This window comes from Danio rerio, chromosome 8, assembly GCF_052040795.2.
Source record: "Danio rerio strain M-AB ecotype USA chromosome 8, GRCz13ab, whole genome shotgun sequence".
Taxonomy (NCBI): Eukaryota; Metazoa; Chordata; class Actinopteri; order Cypriniformes; family Danionidae; genus Danio; species Danio rerio.
This window is the reverse complement of record NC_141028.1, coordinates 55,125,497-55,144,973: the sequence shown is the minus strand read 5'-3', so window position 1 is coordinate 55,144,973 and position 19,477 is coordinate 55,125,497. Positions and strand designations below refer to the sequence as shown.

The following is a 19,477-nucleotide window of genomic DNA, read 5'->3' as shown; positions in this document are numbered from 1 at the left end:
TGTTTTCTTAAATTATTAAAATATTGCTCTGTTCCTTTAAATCAGGGGTGTCCAAACTCGGTCCTGGAGGGCTAGTGTCCTGCTGAGTTTAGCTCCAACTTCCTGCAACACACCTGTCTGGAAGTTTTAAGCATACCTAGAAAGAGTTTGATTAGCTGCTTCAGGTGTGTTTGATTGGGGTTGGAACTAAAATACGCAGGACACCGGCCCTCCAGGACCGAATGTGGACGCCTCTGCTTTAAATCTTAAACTATAAAAAATTTACTGCAAAAAGAAACAAGTCATACCCTGAATGTCACTGCACTTTTAGCTTGACAGTTCATTATGCATCGGCTTTTTGTTTCTTTAGGATGGCAGTAATGCTCTGTCCATTGCTCTGGAAGCGTCCCACAATGACATCGCTGTTTTACTGTACGCCCACATGAACTACTCAAAAACACAGGCGGATGTAAGTCCTCTCTCACACACACACACACACACGCAGCAGAATCTGAGCATGAGTACTTTACAAGTCGTGTATGCAGAATGTCATTTCTGTTATTATTATGATTCACTTGTGTCGTGCATCTTCACAGTAAGATCATATGTTGAGAATGTGATTATCTCATTAAATATTATTCATATTTCATGTGATGTTTCGAGTTTATTTTAATAATTAGTATTGTTTTAACGCACTGTGAACACAATAAAATATAGACTAAAAGAGTAAAGTTCATAGACAGACTTTATGGTGTCTTGAGAAAGCCTCGTCTGAAAGTTTGAAGTAGTTTTAAAGTTTAAATTATTGAAGCAGATTTTAAACAGTGTGAAACAGTCGGCATAGATAGAGAACTACATATATATTAGCATGTTTCCGGTAAGGATTGGCATGTTTCTCGCTAGGCGGTTGATAGGGGGATCTGAGTGGTTGGTAGGGTATTGATAGACAGTTACTACGGTGTTCTGAGTGGTTGCTAAGGTGTTGTTTGGATGTTTTGACTGGTTGTTGAGGCTTTGCTAGTCGGTTGCTAGGTTATTCTAAGTGGTTGATAGGGTGTTCTAGGTAGTTGTTAAGGTGTTGCTAGGCTGTTGCTGAGTTGTTGCTATGCAGTATTGAGTAGTTGCTAAAGCATTGCTAGGGTGTTTTTGGTTGCTAGGGTGTTCTGAATAGTTGCTAAGGTCTTGCTAGGTGGTTGCTTTGGTGTGACTAGGCGATTGCTATGTTGTTCTGAGGGGTTACTAAAGCATTACTAGACAGTTGCTAAGATGTTCTGAGTGTTGCTAGGGTGCTTCAGGTAGTTGTTAAGGTGTTGCTAACCGGTTGTTAAGTTGTTGCTATGCAGTTTCTAGGGTGATTTGAGTAGCTGCTAAGGCATTGCTAGGGTGTTCTGAGTAGTTGCTAAAGCGTTGCTAGGTGGTTGCTAAGGTGTTGCTAGGTTGTTCTGAGTGGTTGCTAAGGTGTTCTGAGTAGTTGCAAATGCAGTGCTAGGTGGTTGCTAAAGTGTTGCTAGGTGGTTGCTAAGGTGTTGCTAGGTTGTTCTCAGTGGTTGCTAAGGCATTGCTAGGTGGTTGCTTGGCGGTTGCTAGGCCATTGTCAGGGTGTTTTGAGTGATGGCTAGGTGGTTGCTAAGGCATTGCTAGGTTGTTGCTAAGGTTTTGCTACACAGTTGCTGGGGTGTTTTAAGTAACTGCTAAGGCATTGCTAATGTTTTTGGTTACTAGGGTGTTCTGAGTACTTGCTAAAGCATTGGTAGGCAGTTGCCAGGTGGTTGCTAGGCAGTTGCTAAGGTGTTGCTAGGCTGCTAGTCTGAGTTTAATGAGCCTAACCTTAAGTCTGTATGACAGTCTGGTGGAAAGTTATGAGGTCCTATGCAAAGTCAATGGGAGTTTTCGAAATTTTCCAGTTCAGTTTTTCGGAAAACCGTAAGTCTGATTAGTTGGGAAAAGATATAGCAACCCGAGTCAGAGCAGTTTGGAGGTTTGGTGTTAGTTTGGTGGTTAAAGAATTTATGATCTAGGAAGAGATTCTGAGAAATTGGTCTCAGAAGAAGAAGACAGAACAATAATACATTTCTGTAGTATAACTGTGTTGGCTTTCTCAAGCCACCATAATTAAAAAACATTCATTAAAGAGTTAGTTCACCCCAAAATTAATTTCTCATATATATATAAAGATTTTAAACCTTTATGAGTTTCTTTCTTCTGTTAAACAAAAAGAATATATTTTGAAGAACGTTGGTTGCTGGAACCTATAAGCTTCCATATTAGGAAAACAAAAATACCATGAAGGTCAATGGGTGCCAGCAACCAGCATTCTTTAAAATATCTTCTTTTGTGTTCCACAGAAGAAACTTAAAATTGTGGGTGAACTGTCCCTTTAATAGGTTATTTTAGCTAATGTTAGCAAATTGAAAATTATTTTATGGTTAGCAATGACATTATGGGAAGTGTGTACTATAAATATTGCCATTATTAGCATGATATAATGATACATTTTATGATGTAACTTTAATTGTTATTATTATTTTCTTTTTGGTTGTTTAGGCATCACCTAAAGCAAACTCCCGGAGCCCATCCAGCCCTAGAAAAACATGGCCCTCGGAGTAAAAAAAGGGCATATCACGAGCAAAAATGGATATAAAACGAACTAACTAGCTTTACTGGAAGATTAACAAAGCCTATGTTACAAGTCATATATACTGTATTACTGAATATTCATTTTTACGCACATATTTAATTAACTATGCTGCAGCATAACTATGTAAAATACTATGTATACACGTTAATGTTTACTTTTTAATCTCCAAAAGGTGTATTTACTATGGTAAATGTATTATACCGTGATATCAGTGTTTGAAATAAGGTGTTTGGGATAAATCACAACATAGCTGAGATGTCATGTTGATTACAGGGTTCACAGACTTAACCTTTGTTTTGATTAGCGGTTTAGCTGCGATGTTTTGCTTGGCTTAGACAAACCCATCATTAAAAAGGGTTCAGACATATTGCTGAAGATTAAAGGAATGCTTGACTTTTTAAGAGGCCGTTTTTACACTTTCCAAGAGTTTGTTGAGTAATTCAGGCGATCTCTGGGTCTAGCGGGAGCACTTTTAGCTTAGCATACATTATTAAATCTGATCTATGCTGGGCTAAAACTGGTACCTCATACAAAGTTCTAAATGAATTTTAAAAAGTCAAGCTGTTTTGTATTCATGTAGCTAATCTATGTGTCGGACAGGAACATTTAGCTTAGCATTAGCTTTAAGATGCTAATGGTCATACCTGACTCTATGATATTCTAAGCTAAAAGTGCTCCTGTCAGGCAGATAGATGAGCTAAATGGATACAAAAACAGTTTGAACTTATATATGTGTCTGACAGGAGCATTTTTAGCTTAGCATTAGCTTTAACTTTTCATCCACTCTGAGGTAATTTTAAGGCTTAATGGCGGTCATTTTTGAGCAAGATGCTAATGGTCACCTGATTCTGTGATGCTAAGCTAAGCAAAAAGTGCTCCTGTCAGACAGAAATTGGTTAATTGGATTTATAAACGGTCAAACTGTTTTTATATCATTTAGCTTAACTATGTGTCAGACAGGAACATTTAGCTTAGCATTAGCTTCAGCTAGCTTCAACGTTTCATCCATTCTGATGTGATTTAAAGTCATTGGGTGTTTATTTATGAGCAAGATGCTTACGGTCATACCTGATTCAATGATTTATGCTAAGCTAAGCTAAAAGTGCTCCTGTCAGGCACATAGATAAGCTAATGAATACTAACTAAAACAGTTTGACCTCATCTGTGTCTGACAGGAGCACTTTTAGCTTAGTATTACCTTCAACCTTTTATCCACTCTGAGGTGATTTTAAGCCTTAATGGGAGTCATTTTTGAAAAAGATGCTAATGGTCATACCTGTTTCTATTATGTTCTGCTGAAAATGTTCCTGTCAAACACAGAAATTGGCTTGATGGATTTATAAAAGGTCAAACTGTTTTTGTATCTATTTAGCTTATGTGTCTGAAAGGAACATTTAGCTTAGCATTAGCTTTAGTTAGCTTCCACTCTGATTTGATTTTAAGTCATTGGTGTGTATTTTTGAGCAAGATGCTAACGGCCATACCTAATTCAATGATTTATGCTAAGCTAAAAGTGCTCCTGTCAGGCGGATATAAATGGATACAAAAACAGTTTGAATTAATCTGTGCCTTGACAGGATCCCCTTTAGCTTAGCATTAGCTTCAACTTTTCATCCACTCTGAGGTGATTTTGAGTCTTAATGGCGATCTTTTTAAGCAAGACGCTAATGGTCATACCTGATTCTATGATGCTAGGCTAAGCTAAAAGTGCTCCTGTCAGATACATAGATGAGCTAAATAGATACAAAAACAGTTTGACCTTATCTATCCGCTTGTTAAGTGGTGACGTGTTTGTGACGTATGTAATACTGTTTCCGGGTCCAAGTGGCCATTCATTTGAGTAGAGAAAATATTCGTTTATGATCACGTTTTATTCCTATTACACATTAAAGTTATTTTATATAAAATTATAATGTACACAACAATCTCTGGGCTTGCTACATAACAAATACCAAAAATGTAACTATTTAAAAAAAAAAATTATCACTTTCTGGCCATCGGATATTAGGCTTGGACATATATACTGCAATCGTGATTTTCGAAAGCCTTAAATCGCTTTGTAAACGTTTATTATTACCATTTCATGAGTCTCCCCTTTCAGTTGAATAGAGCGCTTGGACCCGGAAGTCGCTTTGCGTGACGTCACACTTAACAAGCGGATGTGTCTGACAGGAGCACTTTTAGCTTAGCAATAGCTTTAGTTAGCTTCAACTTTTCATCCACTGAGATGATTTTAAGTCATTGGTGTGTATTTTTAAGCAAGATGCTAACGGTCATACCTGATTCAATAATTTATGCTATGCTAAGCTAAAAGTGCTCCTGTCAGGCACATAGATAAGCTAATGGATACAAAAAAAGTTTGACCTTATCTGTGTGTCTGACAGGAGCACTTTAGGTTTAGCATTAGCATCAGTTAGCTTTAACTTTCCATCCGATTTTGAGTCTGAGTCATTTTTGAGCAAGATGTTATTTCATACCTGATTCTATGAAGCTAAGCTAAAAGTGCTCCTGTCAGACTGGTTAAATTTATAAAAGGTCAAACTGTTTTTGTATCTATTTAGCTGATCCAAGTGTCTGACAGGAGTATTTAGCTTAGCATTAGCTTCAACTTCATCCACACTGAGTTGGTTTTGAGCCTTAATGGCAATCATTTTTGAGCAATTTTTTGGATTTATAAAAGGTCAAACTGTCTTTGTATCCATTTACCTCATCTATGTGTCTGACAGGAGCATTTAGCTTAGAATTAGTGTCAGTTACCTTCAACTTTTCATCCACACTGAGGTGATTTTGAGTCAATGTCAGTCGTTTTTGAACAAGATGCTAACGGTTAAACCTGATCCTATAATTTATGCTAAGCTAAGCTAAAAGTGCTCCTGTCAGGCACATAGATAAATGGATACAAAAACAGTTTGGCCGTATCTATGTGTATGACAGGAGCACTTTTAGCTTAGCATTAGTGTCAGTTACCTTTAACTTTTCATCCACTCTGAGGTGATTTTGAGTCTTAATGGTGGTCATTTTTGATCTGGATGCTAATGGTGATACGTGATTCTATGATTAGCTAAAAGTGCTGCTGTCAGACTGAGATTGGCTAAATGGATTTAAAAAGGTCAAACTGTTTTGTGTCCGTTTAGCTGATCCATCTGTCTGACAGGAGCATTTAGCTTAGAAGTGGCTTTAGTTAGCTTCAACAATTCATCCACTTTAAGGTGATTTTAGTCAGTCATTTGAGCAAGATGCTAATGGTCAGATTCATTGATTTATGCTAAGCTATGCTAAACGTTCTCCTGTAAGTCGAATGAATTAAAAAAAACTGGTTTTGTATCTATTTAACTTATCTATGTGTCAAGAGCACTTTTAGCATAGCATTAGCTTTAGTTAGCTTCAACTTTTCATCCACACAGGTGATTTTGCCAGTTATTTTTGAGCAATGCTAATAGTCATAGCCTTCTAGATTCTATGATTTATGCTAAGCTAAAAGTGCTCCTGTCAGACACAGAGATTGGCTAAATGGATTTTAAAATAGGCGAACAACTGAGTTTCACCATTTTCTTTAATCCATTTAGCTGATTTATGTGTCTGACAGCAGCACTTTTAGCTTATCGTTAGCTTTAGCTAGCTTCGACTCTCTGGGGAGTTGTAAAATGAGCCTATTTCTAAACAAAAGTGGAGTGTTCCTTTAAGCTGAATCCTTCATCCTGCTGTTTGGAAAAACAAAACCCCTCAGTAATCATCCAACACACACACTGTGGCTACACCTGTGAACACACTGCGATTATGTGCTGTGTGAAAAAGGCTAGCAACAAACACCCACATGTACTCCACCCGTGTTTTATCCCGCAGAGATTTATGTTTATCCTCCAATATAATTCAATAAACCTCAGCCATTACTGCAATAGTCTGTCATGTCTGGATCCGTCACGTCGTCTTGACCAATCATACAACAGAACTTCACTTAAAGGGACAGTTCACCCTGCCTCATAATAACAAGTGCTGTTAGTTAACTCTATGATTCATAAACCGCAGGTCAGTGACTACCTCTACTGTAAAAACATAGTAAAAAATGACAAGATACAGTCGAAGGCAAATGATTAGCCTTTTAGATTAGATGTTTTTCCCCATTATTTCTTTAGTGCTGTTTAACAAAGTTTTTTTTCTACAGATTTTTGAACACAATAGTTTTAATAACAAATTTCTAATAACTGATTTATTTGGTCTTTGCCATGATGACAGTACATCATTTTTTACTCATTGGTTTGGAAAACATTAGTTGAGCATTTAGTTATAAATATTACATTAATTAGGATATCCAAAATTAGGTTATCCACAAAGTAATTAAGTCACTGGACAACAATTGTTCTGTAGCCAATCATAAAGACCATTACCGAAAAATCATACTCAAGTAAAAGTACCATTACTTGACTAAAAATGTAGTGCGAGTAAAAGTATTTGTATTTACTGATGTAAATGTTACTCTAAGTATGTGTAAAAAGTAACCCTTTCAAAAGTACTCAACAGTAGTGAGTATTATGCTGTGAAAAGCTGATTCATGTAAATGTATTGTGTGGATGTAAAAAAATGTGTAAACGTAACATTCTGTAGTGCATCGAGTTATTTCTCACCAGCCAAACAACATCATAACTCGTTAATTTTAGGTTAGATTTAGGTTGTGATGTCAGGTGACCAAAACTCAATGTCTAGCCAGCTTCTAAGGACAACGTTATTTTGATGTCCAATAATGACGCCAAATGACGTTGATATTTGATTGACTTTAGGTTGTTAGAAAGTGACCAAAATCCAACGTTGACTCAACATCTTAAATCAACGTCATATTGACATTAAATACTGACATTTATTTATCAGGAATGGCAACCAAAATCCAACCTCTGATAGACGTCACAGTGGTAACACAGCTGTAACATCAATAGACGTTGATATTTGGTTGATTTTAGGTTGGAGGTTGAACATTGAAGTTGGCCTGACGTTAAGTTCTGACGTCAACCTGCTTTTCATTTCTAAAAAAAAAATGCAACGTCCCCACGATGTTAGGGTACAACGATAATCTAATGTCATGTTGACGTCTTGTGGGTGTTTAAGGCCATTTCGGTCATCATACAGTAAACATCCGTCATCTTCTCATCAGTGACATGCATCTAAACAGTCTCTGGGTCATTGTGTGTAACGATTTTAAACATCTTCTTGGACACTTTTAATGCTACCAAACAGTTTGCTGCGATTATAAACCACCCGTGTCGAGGTAGCTCATTATGATGCGATTTACCTTCTATGTGTGATTTGATTGGACAGGAATTACAGGACAGATTTTTCTTCTCCCATAGACACGAATAAATAAAGTAGTGGCTTCAGATTGCAGGAAAGTAGTGAGAGTAAAAGCACAGATACTGCACTAAAAATGTACTCAAGAGAAAGTAAAAGTGCACTTTTTTATAACTAATTAAATTACTATTCCTAAGAAAAACTACTGAATTAATAATTTGAGTATTTGTAATTAGTCGCATTACACCATTGGTTGCAGGGCATTCGCTATATGTAAAACGTATGCCGGAATAGTTGGCAGTTCATTCCGCTGTGGTGACCCCTGATAAATAAGGAACTAAGCTGAAGGAAAATTAATGAATGAAATTTAGTAATTTAATGTTAAATATATTTTTACTACAAGTTCATTCATTCAGTTTCTTTTTGACTTACTTCCTTTATTAATCTGGGGTCGCCACAGCGGAATGAACCGCCAACTTATCCAGCAAATGTTTTACGCAGCGGATGCCCTTCCAGCTGCAACCCATACCTGGGAAACATCCATACACATTCATTCACACACATACACACACTAAGGAGAGTTTAGCTTACCCAATTCACCTGTACCGCCTGTCTTTGGACTGTGGGGGAAACCAGAGCACCCGGAGGAAACCCACACGAATAGGGTGAGAACATGCAAACTCCACACAGAAACTCCAACTGACCCAGCTGAGGCTCGAACCAGCGACCTTCTTGCTGTGAGGGGACATCACTACCTACTGCGGCACTTGCCTTTAGTATAAGTATAAAAATAAATGCAAATAAAATTGTTGTCATATATTATTTGTTACAGCACATCATTTCTCTTTAGGTGAACTTACTTTATAAGAACTGAAGAAACATTGTTTGACCTATAAGAACAAATCAGAATTTGAAAAGACAAAAAATATAAAGCACTTTTAAGTTTAAAACCATGCCATTAATGCGATAAACCATGTTACTTGACATGGTTCCTTCCTATGTTTTAGGAACAGCAAAAAATAATTGGACTTCTGGTTGATCATTTGGAATGAGAAGTGGCTTATATGAAAGGTGAAGGCCTCTATATTACGCTTATTTTAATAAAATAATATATGATTATGCCTTGGTTTTAAATTCTTTAATTAGGTCAGTAAGGTCTGACTTTGCTTAGACAAAAGTCTTGTCACTGAACAGAAATAATGTCCAGTGTAGAATATAAAGTCATGCTGCAGTGGAGAAAGAATAAATATTGTGTATGACTCCAATGAACATGGAGGACTGCATCCATACATCTCTGCAATGACTCAAATCACTTATTAATAAAGTCATTTGACATGGCAAAGAAAGTGTTCTTGCAGGACTCTAAGTTAATCAAAATCCATCTTTATTCCGTCCTCCTCCTTACCTCAGACATGCTCAATATTGTTTATGTCTGGTGACTGGGCTGGCCAATCCTGGAGCACCTTGACCTTGAACTTTGATGTGAAGGCTGAAGTATGATGAGCGCTACCCTGCTGGAGAATTTGCCCTCTCCTGTGGTTTGTAATGTAATGGGCAGCACAAATGTCTTGATACCTCAGGCTGTTGATGTTGCCATCCACTCTGCAAAACTTTCACACGCCCCAATACTGAATGTAACCCCAAACCATGACTTTTCCTTCAATAAACTTAACTGATTTCTCAGGCAATCTTGGCTCCGTGCTGGTTCCAGTAGGTCTTCTACAGTATTTAAGATGCAGTTCAACAAATGATCCATCAGAAAAATGGACCTTCTGCCACTTTTCCAAATGATCAACTAGAAGTCAAGTTATTATTTATTGCTCTTACAGGTGGGATCAACAACAAGAGTGGTGTCAGGTAGTGTATATAACAAAGAAATAACACCTTGCACAAAACCTATTTACTTTACAAAAAACACTCAATATCATTCACAACACTGAAAACCGAAATAAGATTACTGAATAATTCAGATGTAAACACTAACATTACAGATCCCCCATTGTCTTGCATAATTCGCACACTGGTAACCACTTGACAGCCTTGTAGGAGAATGCTGAGAATCACACCAGTTACTCTTTGTTTTCTTAAGCAAACATGTCCATTCACGTCGTAAAAGAGCATTCAACTCAACGGATGCAAATAAAAGGCAGTGCAGGCATGTTTCAAGAGGTCATACACATTTTAAAGTTTATTCTAAAGTTCACCATGTTTTCTTGCACCAAACTTCCGGCTATAGTGTTCTGTTTATAAAACCATTGTAGATTAGTCTATGATTTATAGAACATTGAGTGAACATTGTCACCCAGTAGAATACAACTGATGACCATACCTGCCAACATTACCGTTTTTCCTGGTCTCTCATACTTCAGTCGCAACAATGCATAACGCAAGCTCTGTGATTAGTCGGCTTATTATCGTTGACGAGTGTGGGCGGGAACAAGAACCGCGCGAGCCTGATGGAGCGATTGTTTACAAGTGTGGAGTCCCTTGAAGGAGCACCGGATGGAAAGTTTTGTTTTGTGTTTAACTTATGGTCAAAGTTGTTGCACGTCCGCCGGTTCCTGCCCCAAAATGAGCGAGTTTGAGCCACTTGTACATTAAGGAAGCGTTCAGAAATACAAAACACCAGAGAAGAAACTTGATATAGAGGAACATAAACAACTTACTGCCACCTAGCGTTTCGGAAGTGGTATTGCAGAGCAACAGCAACAGCATGCAATAGTATGAATGCACGGCTACGTGCATTGCATGCGCCGTGGGTTACTCCGATCACTCGACGCAGAAGTATAAACCAGGCTTTAGTGACTTGACAAAGCATTTTTTTGGAGGGGAATACACTGTTGGTTGTGACCAGGGCCTAATTTGTAAATTGCGGGGTCACAGAACAAATCGGTGGAACGGATCCGGCATGTTACCCGGTGGAGGGACAGGTGTCTCGCACAAAAAGCTGAGAGAAGGGGGTTGTAGCAGGCGAAAGTGGAGAGGGCTGGGGAGTCGAGTTGATGAGGGGGATCGGTAAAATGAGGTGCCTGATTCATATTTCAGAGGTGCCGGATCCAGAGTGTTCCGGCACAAATTAAACCCTGGTTGTGACAATTCAATAATCAGTGGCTACAGCTAGGGATACGTCACCTCCATCCACGCCAACCCTTGTTCTTTTCGAACAATTGCCCAGCCCTACATCATTTCTATGATGGTCATAAAATGTTCATAACTGCTGAACACCCTGTTGTCCAATCCTTTAGAGGGAGACATCATTTTGACAGGACAAAAATTCTTCTTTTTGTATTTTTTATGCCCCTGCATAGGCTTCTGGCAAAGTGTGCAAATGGGCAAGTTGTGAACACGAGATTGCTTGGCTCCAACTTGAGTTAGCGTGTCTTTGTGTTTCCTTTTGTAAATAGTGGCTCGGGACCAGGATGGATGGGAATCAGGCTGGCTGGATGATTTAGTCACATGTGTCCTGTCAGAGGCTGGAGTCACTTGTGTAAAAGGGTGGGTAGAAAGGATTCTGGGATTCAGAGGTCTGAGGATGGTTGACAAGGCCACATTTGTCTGATGGGGCAAGTGAGATTCAGGGTGGAATGGAGCTAGCACTACAGCGTCTGATCTTTTCTTCAAGACCTTAGTCTCTTCTTTGATGGGAATGTGCTGGTTCTTCATCTTTGGGGATTCATGAGGAAGACCTGATGGCTGAGATGGTGCTGGAGGTGAATCTTCTAGAGAGATCGGTTCGGTTTTTAATATCATGGAGGATGGCATTCTTGTTGGGTGCACGTTGATCAGCGTCTCTTGATGGCGAATGACTTCACATATGGTCTTCAAGGTAATTTGAGGTAGAGGAATACCCACTTTACACAGAACCGGATCTTCCACCAATATGAAGTGCTTAATTCTGTCATAGGTTTCTAGGATGGATGTTTTCTCAAGTTCTCTTGTTCTGCTGTCACTGTGAGGTAAACCCAGCCACAGAAGTTTGACCAGCGTGTACATTAGTCTGTTGTGAATGTCCGGATAGTGTTTGGGATTGATGGCTGCTTCAGGATCGTCTCTCTTTCTTCTGCAATACAGTGTATTGCCCCAGCGGGTCCTGTACTGCTGGAGAAACTTATGCGGCTGCTTGTCATGGTCTTCCACAGCATCCCACGCATCAATTATCCCATTCCTCTGATACGGCGTCAGGCTCAGCTTGGTCTCAGAGAGGCCAATGTCAGCCAGCAGAGAACAGAATCTCTCCAGCTGCTGGAATCCTGGAAGAGGGTTGGAGCTGCAAGCATCCTCCTGTTAAAAAGTGCAATGATCATGTGGTGAGTTTAAAGGTGCTGTAGGAGATCTGGAAAAAGGTTAACTTTATAGGGCGCTTTTTAACCCTCCCTACATGCAAACTGCTGTCCAGAGCAACGCCTCCTCAAGTCAGGAACATGCACCATTGTAAGGCTATAATTCCTTTGGTCACACTTTATTTCGTTGGTCCATTTGTTGAATTTAAGTTACATTGCATCTACATGCCAATTAAGGGTGTCACGATCCTCCAAATGCTCGATTCTAAAGGCACGATTCGATTCGATTATGCATAACTAATTAATTAATGACCAATTAATTATTCATAGCCTACCGTTTAAACTACCTGACCTGGATGGTCTTTGTTTTACCCATAAACAAATCATACAGTAAATGAACAAAGGCAAGTTACACACATAATTATCACCTGTCAATAATTTTTTCTGCGGGACTCGTGAATAGGCAGTGATCTGTGTCGTTATAATGGCGTCGGTAAAAAAGACGCACAACCAACAGGAACCAGCCAACAGTATCTGAGGTGTTCGCTAAAATGACAAAGTACAAGTGAGTGAAAGATTGAAGCAGTCCTCTGACTGCCTGGACCTGCTGTCTCGAGCGCATGGCTGTGTGCGTCTGTGTCTGTGTGGTCACGTGATGTGTATTTTCAGAGGTAGAAAGGAAGGAGGGCTGCTCAGAAATGCTACACGCCACTGTGGATGTCAAATCGTTGTCGTTCTAAAATGCCATTTAAAAACAAAGACAGTGTAAACAGGGCCTGAGTGTGTACTTTTCGCGAGCGGATTTGCAACGGGGGTGGGCGGAGTATCACGATGCCGGGGTTGTCTATCGGACGAACCATACGTAATACGTACATAGCAGAGCTTGCAAAACTGTGTTTTTTTTTGTCGACAACACGAACGTTGTGAACATAACTCACTGGAAATCCAAAATGCTTACACATCGGCGACTTCATTGAAAGAGGAGAGGGTTTAAGTTCTGTCGACGGGTCTCCTGCTTCTGCAGTTTAACAAGCACTTCAACAAGCCTGTTTTCTTCCCGCTTGGAAAGCCAAGCTGATGTGACATGGGGGCGTGGCAGCATCGACGATTCTCTTTTTTGATTCGATGATCGAAATTGAGCATAAATCTCGATCGATTTCGATTAAAAATCGAAATCGTGACACCCCTAATGCCAATTAATACTCATTAGATTATAAGTAGAGTGTCAGGTTGGGGTTACTGTAAGCTGACATGTACATGCAAGGTTTATTATAGTGAGTTAAATGTCTGTTGAAGGAGCAGTATCAGCAGATATTAGGCAGACAGTCTACAAATACTCAAATGGACCATCAAAATAAAGAGTTACCATTCCTTTTTTAATGGAAGGTGTGTAGCAAACAAAACATGTCAAAATTTTCTCATTGGTGAATCCTTGCATCAAAGATTTCCATGGCTCGGCTTATCTCTACGTGGAGTAGGACTGTTAAAGAAAATTGACATATGTATCTAATTTAAATGCATTCGAATTTTTGGTGAGCCTGATGGTAAAAACATTGAACTGTGCGTTTAAGCAGGTGTTTTCTTGGGTTATTGATGCACTGATTGCTTATTTCCCTTACACTCACATTAAGGAAATTAAATTATATTTTATTTAACCACGTAAACTCTTGATGTTATTTTGGGATTTCCGCCTGGATTTTGCCTACCCAAATTTAAAAGCTTCCCAAATACCAAAAATTTGGTATCATTTTAAAGAAAACCCTTTGAATTTACATAAAACATTATTGAAAGTATAGAAAATATCTGTATATGTCGTCTGTGTTATAATAAACACCTAAAAAAAGGCACTTTTAGAATTTGTTTTTATCAACTCAAATTTGAAAGTGTACCTTTTAGGTTCTGTGTGGTCTAGCGTGCTGTAATTATTTTTGGTGGTTCCTGCACGTCTGTAATCATAAGAAAAAAGAAAAATGTCTCCACCATAATCTATGCAAAAGTTATTGTATTCCAACTGATGAGAGGTGCTGTACAAGCCACAGGGAGCGATCATTATTTACATATTTCACTATTCTTTTGTTTGATCAAACATAATTCACTGTGTTTGGACCACATCAGACATATAAAAGGATTACTTATGCACATCACCTCAAAAACAGAGGAGAATGGCCCTGAAGCACACAGCATAAGGTAAGAGATGACAGCTGTCTGTGCTATCTGGGGCTGCTTACTGATCATAAATGTATTGTTTTCACTTCTGCGCCATGGAAACACCACAATTCATTCGACAACTGTTTGATATGTGAATATAATTCAGTAAAAAGAACGCTAGAACTGTATGAGCACCGGCAAGAGCTTTCATTTGAGCTATAACTTGTACATGTGTCATATGAAAAATATAAAAATTAACCATTGTAAATTACCTACCTTGGGTCTCCAAAATACTGTGTATTTAAGTGTAAATAACTTTTGGACAGTAGAATAAAAAAGTGATGCATATGTGCATAAAATATAGATTCTACACTTTCAAACGAATCCACTTAAGGGGGTCTGGTGCAATGCTAGCTCTTTAAATCTGAAAGTGAAAGTCGATGACGTCAAAGACCCCGTACCGGGTCCACGGAGTTTAACTGGTTTTAAATCACAAAAAATTAAGAGTAACTAAGTACTAGTGATGCATTTGGATAAGCAAAAAATAAAGACTCACAAAAGCCGGAGGATGAGCAGTGGTAGTTTCATTGGTGGTTAGAGTTAAGTGTGCTGGAGCAACGGTGACCACATCCTGATCTGCCTCTGGGTCACTCTGGTATGCCTCGTCATCCTCCTCTGGGTCAGCCTGGCCTGGCTCAATCACCTCCTCCTCTGGACTGGGTGCGTACTTTGATAGGTCAGTGAGGGTGAAGCCTCCAGATTCACCCGTGCTTTGGCTGAATAGATAATCCAAACCGAGCCGCTCGTTTGACGTCACAGCAGCGGGGACATGGATATTCTCCTCCACATTTTCTCCAAACAACTGCTGGCATCGGGTGTTGAGACGTTCAATCAGAGGCCCAGAGTAGGATCTGTGCGTTTGGTGTTTGACACCAAACACTGTGTGAGGACTCTGTTCTGAGTTCCAGCGAGCGATTCTGCTGATGAGGTGCACATGAAATGGATGTGCGGCACAGTGGGGGCCTTCAAATGACAGAAAGAGCATTAAAATCATATCATGGTCAGACATAGAGATGCAACAGTACAGATTGTGGTTTTAGGTTATGATATTGGGGTGTGTGTGTGTGTGTGTTTGTGTGTGTGTGTGTGTGTGTGTGTGTGTATATATATATATATATATATATATATATATATATATATATATATATATATATATATATATATATATATATATATATATATATATATATTTACACACACACACATACATACAATTGAAGTCAGAACTATTAGCCCCCCTTTGAATTTTTTCTTCTTCTTTTTTTTAAAATGTTTCCCAGTAAATATTTCTCAGTGTGTCTGATAATATTTTTTCTTCTGGAGAAAGTCTTGTTTGTTTTATTTTGACTTAAATAAAAGTAGTTTTTTATTTTTTTAAACACCATTTTAAGGTCAAAGTTATTAGCTCCTTTAAGCTATATTTTATTTTCGATAGTCTACAGAACAAACCATCGTTATACAATAACTTGCCTAATTACCCTAAGCTGCCTAGCTAACCTAATTAACCTAGTTCAGCCTTTAAATGTCTCTTTAAGCTGTATAGAAATGTCTTGAAAAACATCTAGTCAAATATTATTTACTGTCATCATGGCAAAGATAAAATAAATCAGTTATTAGAAATGAGTTATTAAATCCATTATGTTAAGAAATGCGTTGAAAAAACTTTTCTCCGTTAAACAGAAACTCGGGGAAAAATAAACAGGGGGCCCTTTAAACTATTTTATTTTTCGATAGTCTACACAACAAACCATCGTTATACAATAACTTTTCAATTAACAGGTAAAATAAAACTGACATGGGAAATTGTGCTGGTTATAGGTTACGAATTTTGGTTTCTTTCCGTTTAATCGTCCAGCCCTATATTGAGGTCACTTTATATTACACTTTTTGATTGTCTGTTAAAAATATTCAGATTGTTGTATAAGTGGTTTTTCATAACTGCACCAAATTGGTAAATACTTTAAAGGCTTTAAATTTAACAATACTTATTTTTCACGTTAATCAGGGTTACGACATTGAAAACTCTATGACCGTTTAGAGGCCTTAATTTATCAAACAATTTGTCTAAAGCAGATATAATGACAATTAAAAAAGCATTTCTTAATCTTAGGTGATGTTAATTAGTTAATGCCTAATAATAACACTTTAAAATTTAAAGTTGTAATTGTTTGATTAAATGAAGCTAATAACTATTAAAATTTTGTTGTATTTTTATTTATTCACTTATAACTCTAATAGTATGGCACAGTGGGTCAGTGGTTAGCCCTTTCACCTCACAGCAAGAAGGTTATTGTTTCAAGTACCGGCTGAGTCAGATGGCATTTCTGTGTGGAGTTTGCATGTTCTCCCTGCTTCGCGTGGGTTTTCTCAGGGCGCTCCGGTTTCCCCCACAGTCCAAAGACATGCGGTACAGGTGAATTGGGTAAGCTAAATTGGCCGTAGTGTGTAAGTGTGTGTGAATTCGAGTGTGTATGGGTTATTGTGTACATGTGCATGTTTAAAGCATTTTTTAGCTATTAAATATTTTAAAAGTAATCTTTTTGCAGCTTAAGTATTATATCTTAATATAATATACTGTGATAGGCAGCACGGTGGCGCAGTGTGTAGCACAATCGCCTCACAGCAAGAAGATCGCTGGTTCGAGCCCCGGCTGGGTCAATTGGCATTTCTGTGTGGAGTTTGCATGTTCAACCCGTGTTCGCATGGGTTTCCTCCGAGTGCTCCGGTTTCTCCCATAAGTCCAAAAACATGTGGCATTGAGTAGGCTAAATTGTTAGTAGTGTATGTGTGTGAATAAGAGTGTATAGGTGTTTCCCAGTGATGGAAGCCTAGTCCAGTGGTTATACAGTAAAAGGCTCTAATAACTAGCAAGTTTACAAACTTACTTGAAGAGTCCTTTACAGTAACAAGTAGTGGTCTTGGACTCTCTTTGGGTGACCAGACAACAACATTGAGAGCGCGTGTAGAGCGAGACCCTGGTGTGAAAATGACAAGAGTATACCATCAATTCATACAAGTACAAATCTAGAAATTTCCGCTCATTAATCTCCAACTAAATGCAATAAACTGTTTAAAAAACTAAACGCATTCAAGAGATGCTCTGGCTGGATAACCCTGGGTCTGGTGGGAGCACTTTTTCTTAGCTAAGCATTGATCATTGAATCGGATAAGACCATTAGCATCTCGCTTAATAAAAAGAGGAGTTTTGATTATTACGCCAGCATGAGTATAAGTCTTGGCCCAGGGGTGTCCAAACTCGGTCCTGGAGGGCCAGTGTCCAGCATATTTTAGCTCCAACTCAAATTAAACGCCTGAACCCGCTAATCAAGCTCTTTCTATGTATACTAGATCTCCAGGCAGGTGTGTTGGAGGAAGTTGGAGCTAAACTATGCAGGACAGGTCATATCGGTCTAAAAAAAATACCAACTTTGCATTTTACATCGGCGTTAGTACATGATGCAACCACAGAAGAATCAAGAATAGGAAAAGGATCACAAATCTTTCGAATTTGAGTGGGATGCTAATGGTCTAATCCGATTCAGTGATTTATGCTAAGCTAAGCTTAAAGTGCTCCCGCCAAACCCAAAAACCGGCTGAATGGTTTTAAAACTGGTAAAATTCACCCGTTGACCTCGAGGAGATTTGTAAAATGATTGTACCTTTAAACATCTGACCCATTAGGAGCCAAGCAAAATATAATGGTGTGGACTGAATGAACTGATGAACATGTACCTGGGATCATGTGAGGCAGAGATTTATAGAACCCCTCCAGACTGTTGTTTCCACGGAGACACTTATAGTATGGAACGTCCACCCCATTGATGTTGGCGGTACCAGCCACTCTGTACATGCTCATCTCTGGCGGATCCTGTATGCACTCAAGGTGTCGTTGCTGCGCTTCCCACACGCCATCTATTGCTTCTGTAAGGGGACCAAAATATTTACACATCAGATGGACAGTTTGCATGTGTCAAAATAGCAGACGATAAATATATATTTACATAATGTTATACACTATACGCTAACAGCATTGCACAACCCCAAATTAGAAAAAGTTGGGACAGTATGGAAAACGCAAATAAAAATGAAAGGAGTGATTTATGAATTTACTTTGACTTGTATTCGTAAGCAAATTTTATTTAATGTGTTCCACATGATTTTTCTTGTTTTATTTTTCAAAATAAACGTGTATTTTATTATTGGTACTTGCAATACATTTTAAAAGAAGTTGGAACAGTCAGGCATTTACCCCACTTTGCCATATTGCTATATATTTTCACAACACTTATTGTTTAGGGACTGCAAACAAGTCTTAAAATGGCCAACAGTACGGGCTCTTCATTGTCGGATTTTGTGCTTCAAAATGACCCACACGTTCTCTATTGGAGACAGGTCAGGACTGCAGGCAGGCCAGTCAATTACCTGTATCTTCTTCCTCCCATGCCAGCACCGTCTTGTTGAAGTATGCATGGGCGTGCCTGCGAAAGAAGGCAGCATATTGTGCTCCAAAATCTGTTCTTTTCAGCATTAATGGTGCCATCACAGATATGCAAGTTTCCTTTGCCAAGGGCATTGACACAACCCCATACCATGACAGACCCTGGCTTTTGGACTTGTTGCTGGTAACAGTCTGAATGATCTTTTCTTCTTTGGTACCGAGCACACTGTGTTCATTTCTCCAAAAAAAAAAAAATACCTAAGAGAGTGATTTATCTGACCAGAGAACACATTCACTGTGTGATGGTCCTTCCTAGATGTCTCCGACCCCAAATAAGTTGACCACGCTTCTGGACACTGTTAACATAGGGCTTCCTTTTGCCACAGAACAGTTTAAACTGGCATTTGTAGATGTAACTACATACTGTGGAGCTTGTCAAAGGTTTGCCAAAATAATCATCCATGTGGTGATATCGGTTATAGATAAATGACGATTCTTGATGCAGTGCCACCTGAGGGATCAGAGATCACGGTTGTTCAGCTTAGGCTTGCACCCTTGTCCTTTACGCACTGAATTTTCTCCAGTTTCCATGAATCTTTTAATGATTGCACTGTTGAAGGTGAAATATCTAATGTCTTTCAATCTTTCTTCGAGGAA

At 38.7% G+C, this 19,477-nt stretch overlaps 2 protein-coding genes across 24 annotated transcripts in view; one reads left to right on the top strand and one right to left on the bottom strand.

Annotated features, from left to right (window-relative positions):
* Positions 1 to 6,513, top strand: part of kank3 (KN motif and ankyrin repeat domains 3) — a 45,655-nt gene extending 39,142 nt beyond the window's left edge. The window contains exons 10-13 of one of the 13 annotated variants that reach the window (XR_015497152.1): positions 350 to 448; positions 2,524 to 3,702; positions 3,805 to 4,168; positions 5,526 to 6,513. Coding sequence is in view for 1 of the 13 variants with exons in the window: in NM_001257149.1 (NP_001244078.1) it covers positions 350 to 448; positions 2,524 to 2,586 (162 nt within the window). In the remaining 12 variants the exon portion in view is untranslated. 13 annotated transcript variants of the gene reach the window in all.
* si:ch211-243p7.3 overlaps positions 1 to 19,477 on the bottom strand; it is a 53,107-nt gene that overhangs the window by 18,285 nt on the left and 15,345 nt on the right. For 5 of the 11 annotated variants that reach the window (XM_087265378.1, XM_087265379.1, XM_087265381.1 and 2 more), the window contains 4 exons: positions 18,115 to 18,303; positions 17,268 to 17,357; positions 14,879 to 15,345; positions 9,697 to 12,175 (listed from right to left, as the gene is read on the bottom strand). In XM_087265378.1, coding sequence (XP_087121504.1) covers positions 11,072 to 12,175; positions 14,879 to 15,345; positions 17,268 to 17,357; positions 18,115 to 18,303 — 1,850 coding nt within the window. In that variant the 3' untranslated portion in view covers positions 9,697 to 11,071. Of the gene's footprint in view, positions 1 to 8,485; positions 8,666 to 8,754; positions 8,785 to 9,696; positions 12,176 to 14,063; positions 14,121 to 14,878; positions 15,346 to 17,267; positions 17,358 to 18,114; positions 18,304 to 19,477 lie in introns of those variants that run through there. The other 6 variants (XM_087265384.1, XM_087265385.1, XR_015498423.1 and 3 more) reach the window with 4 other exon arrangements.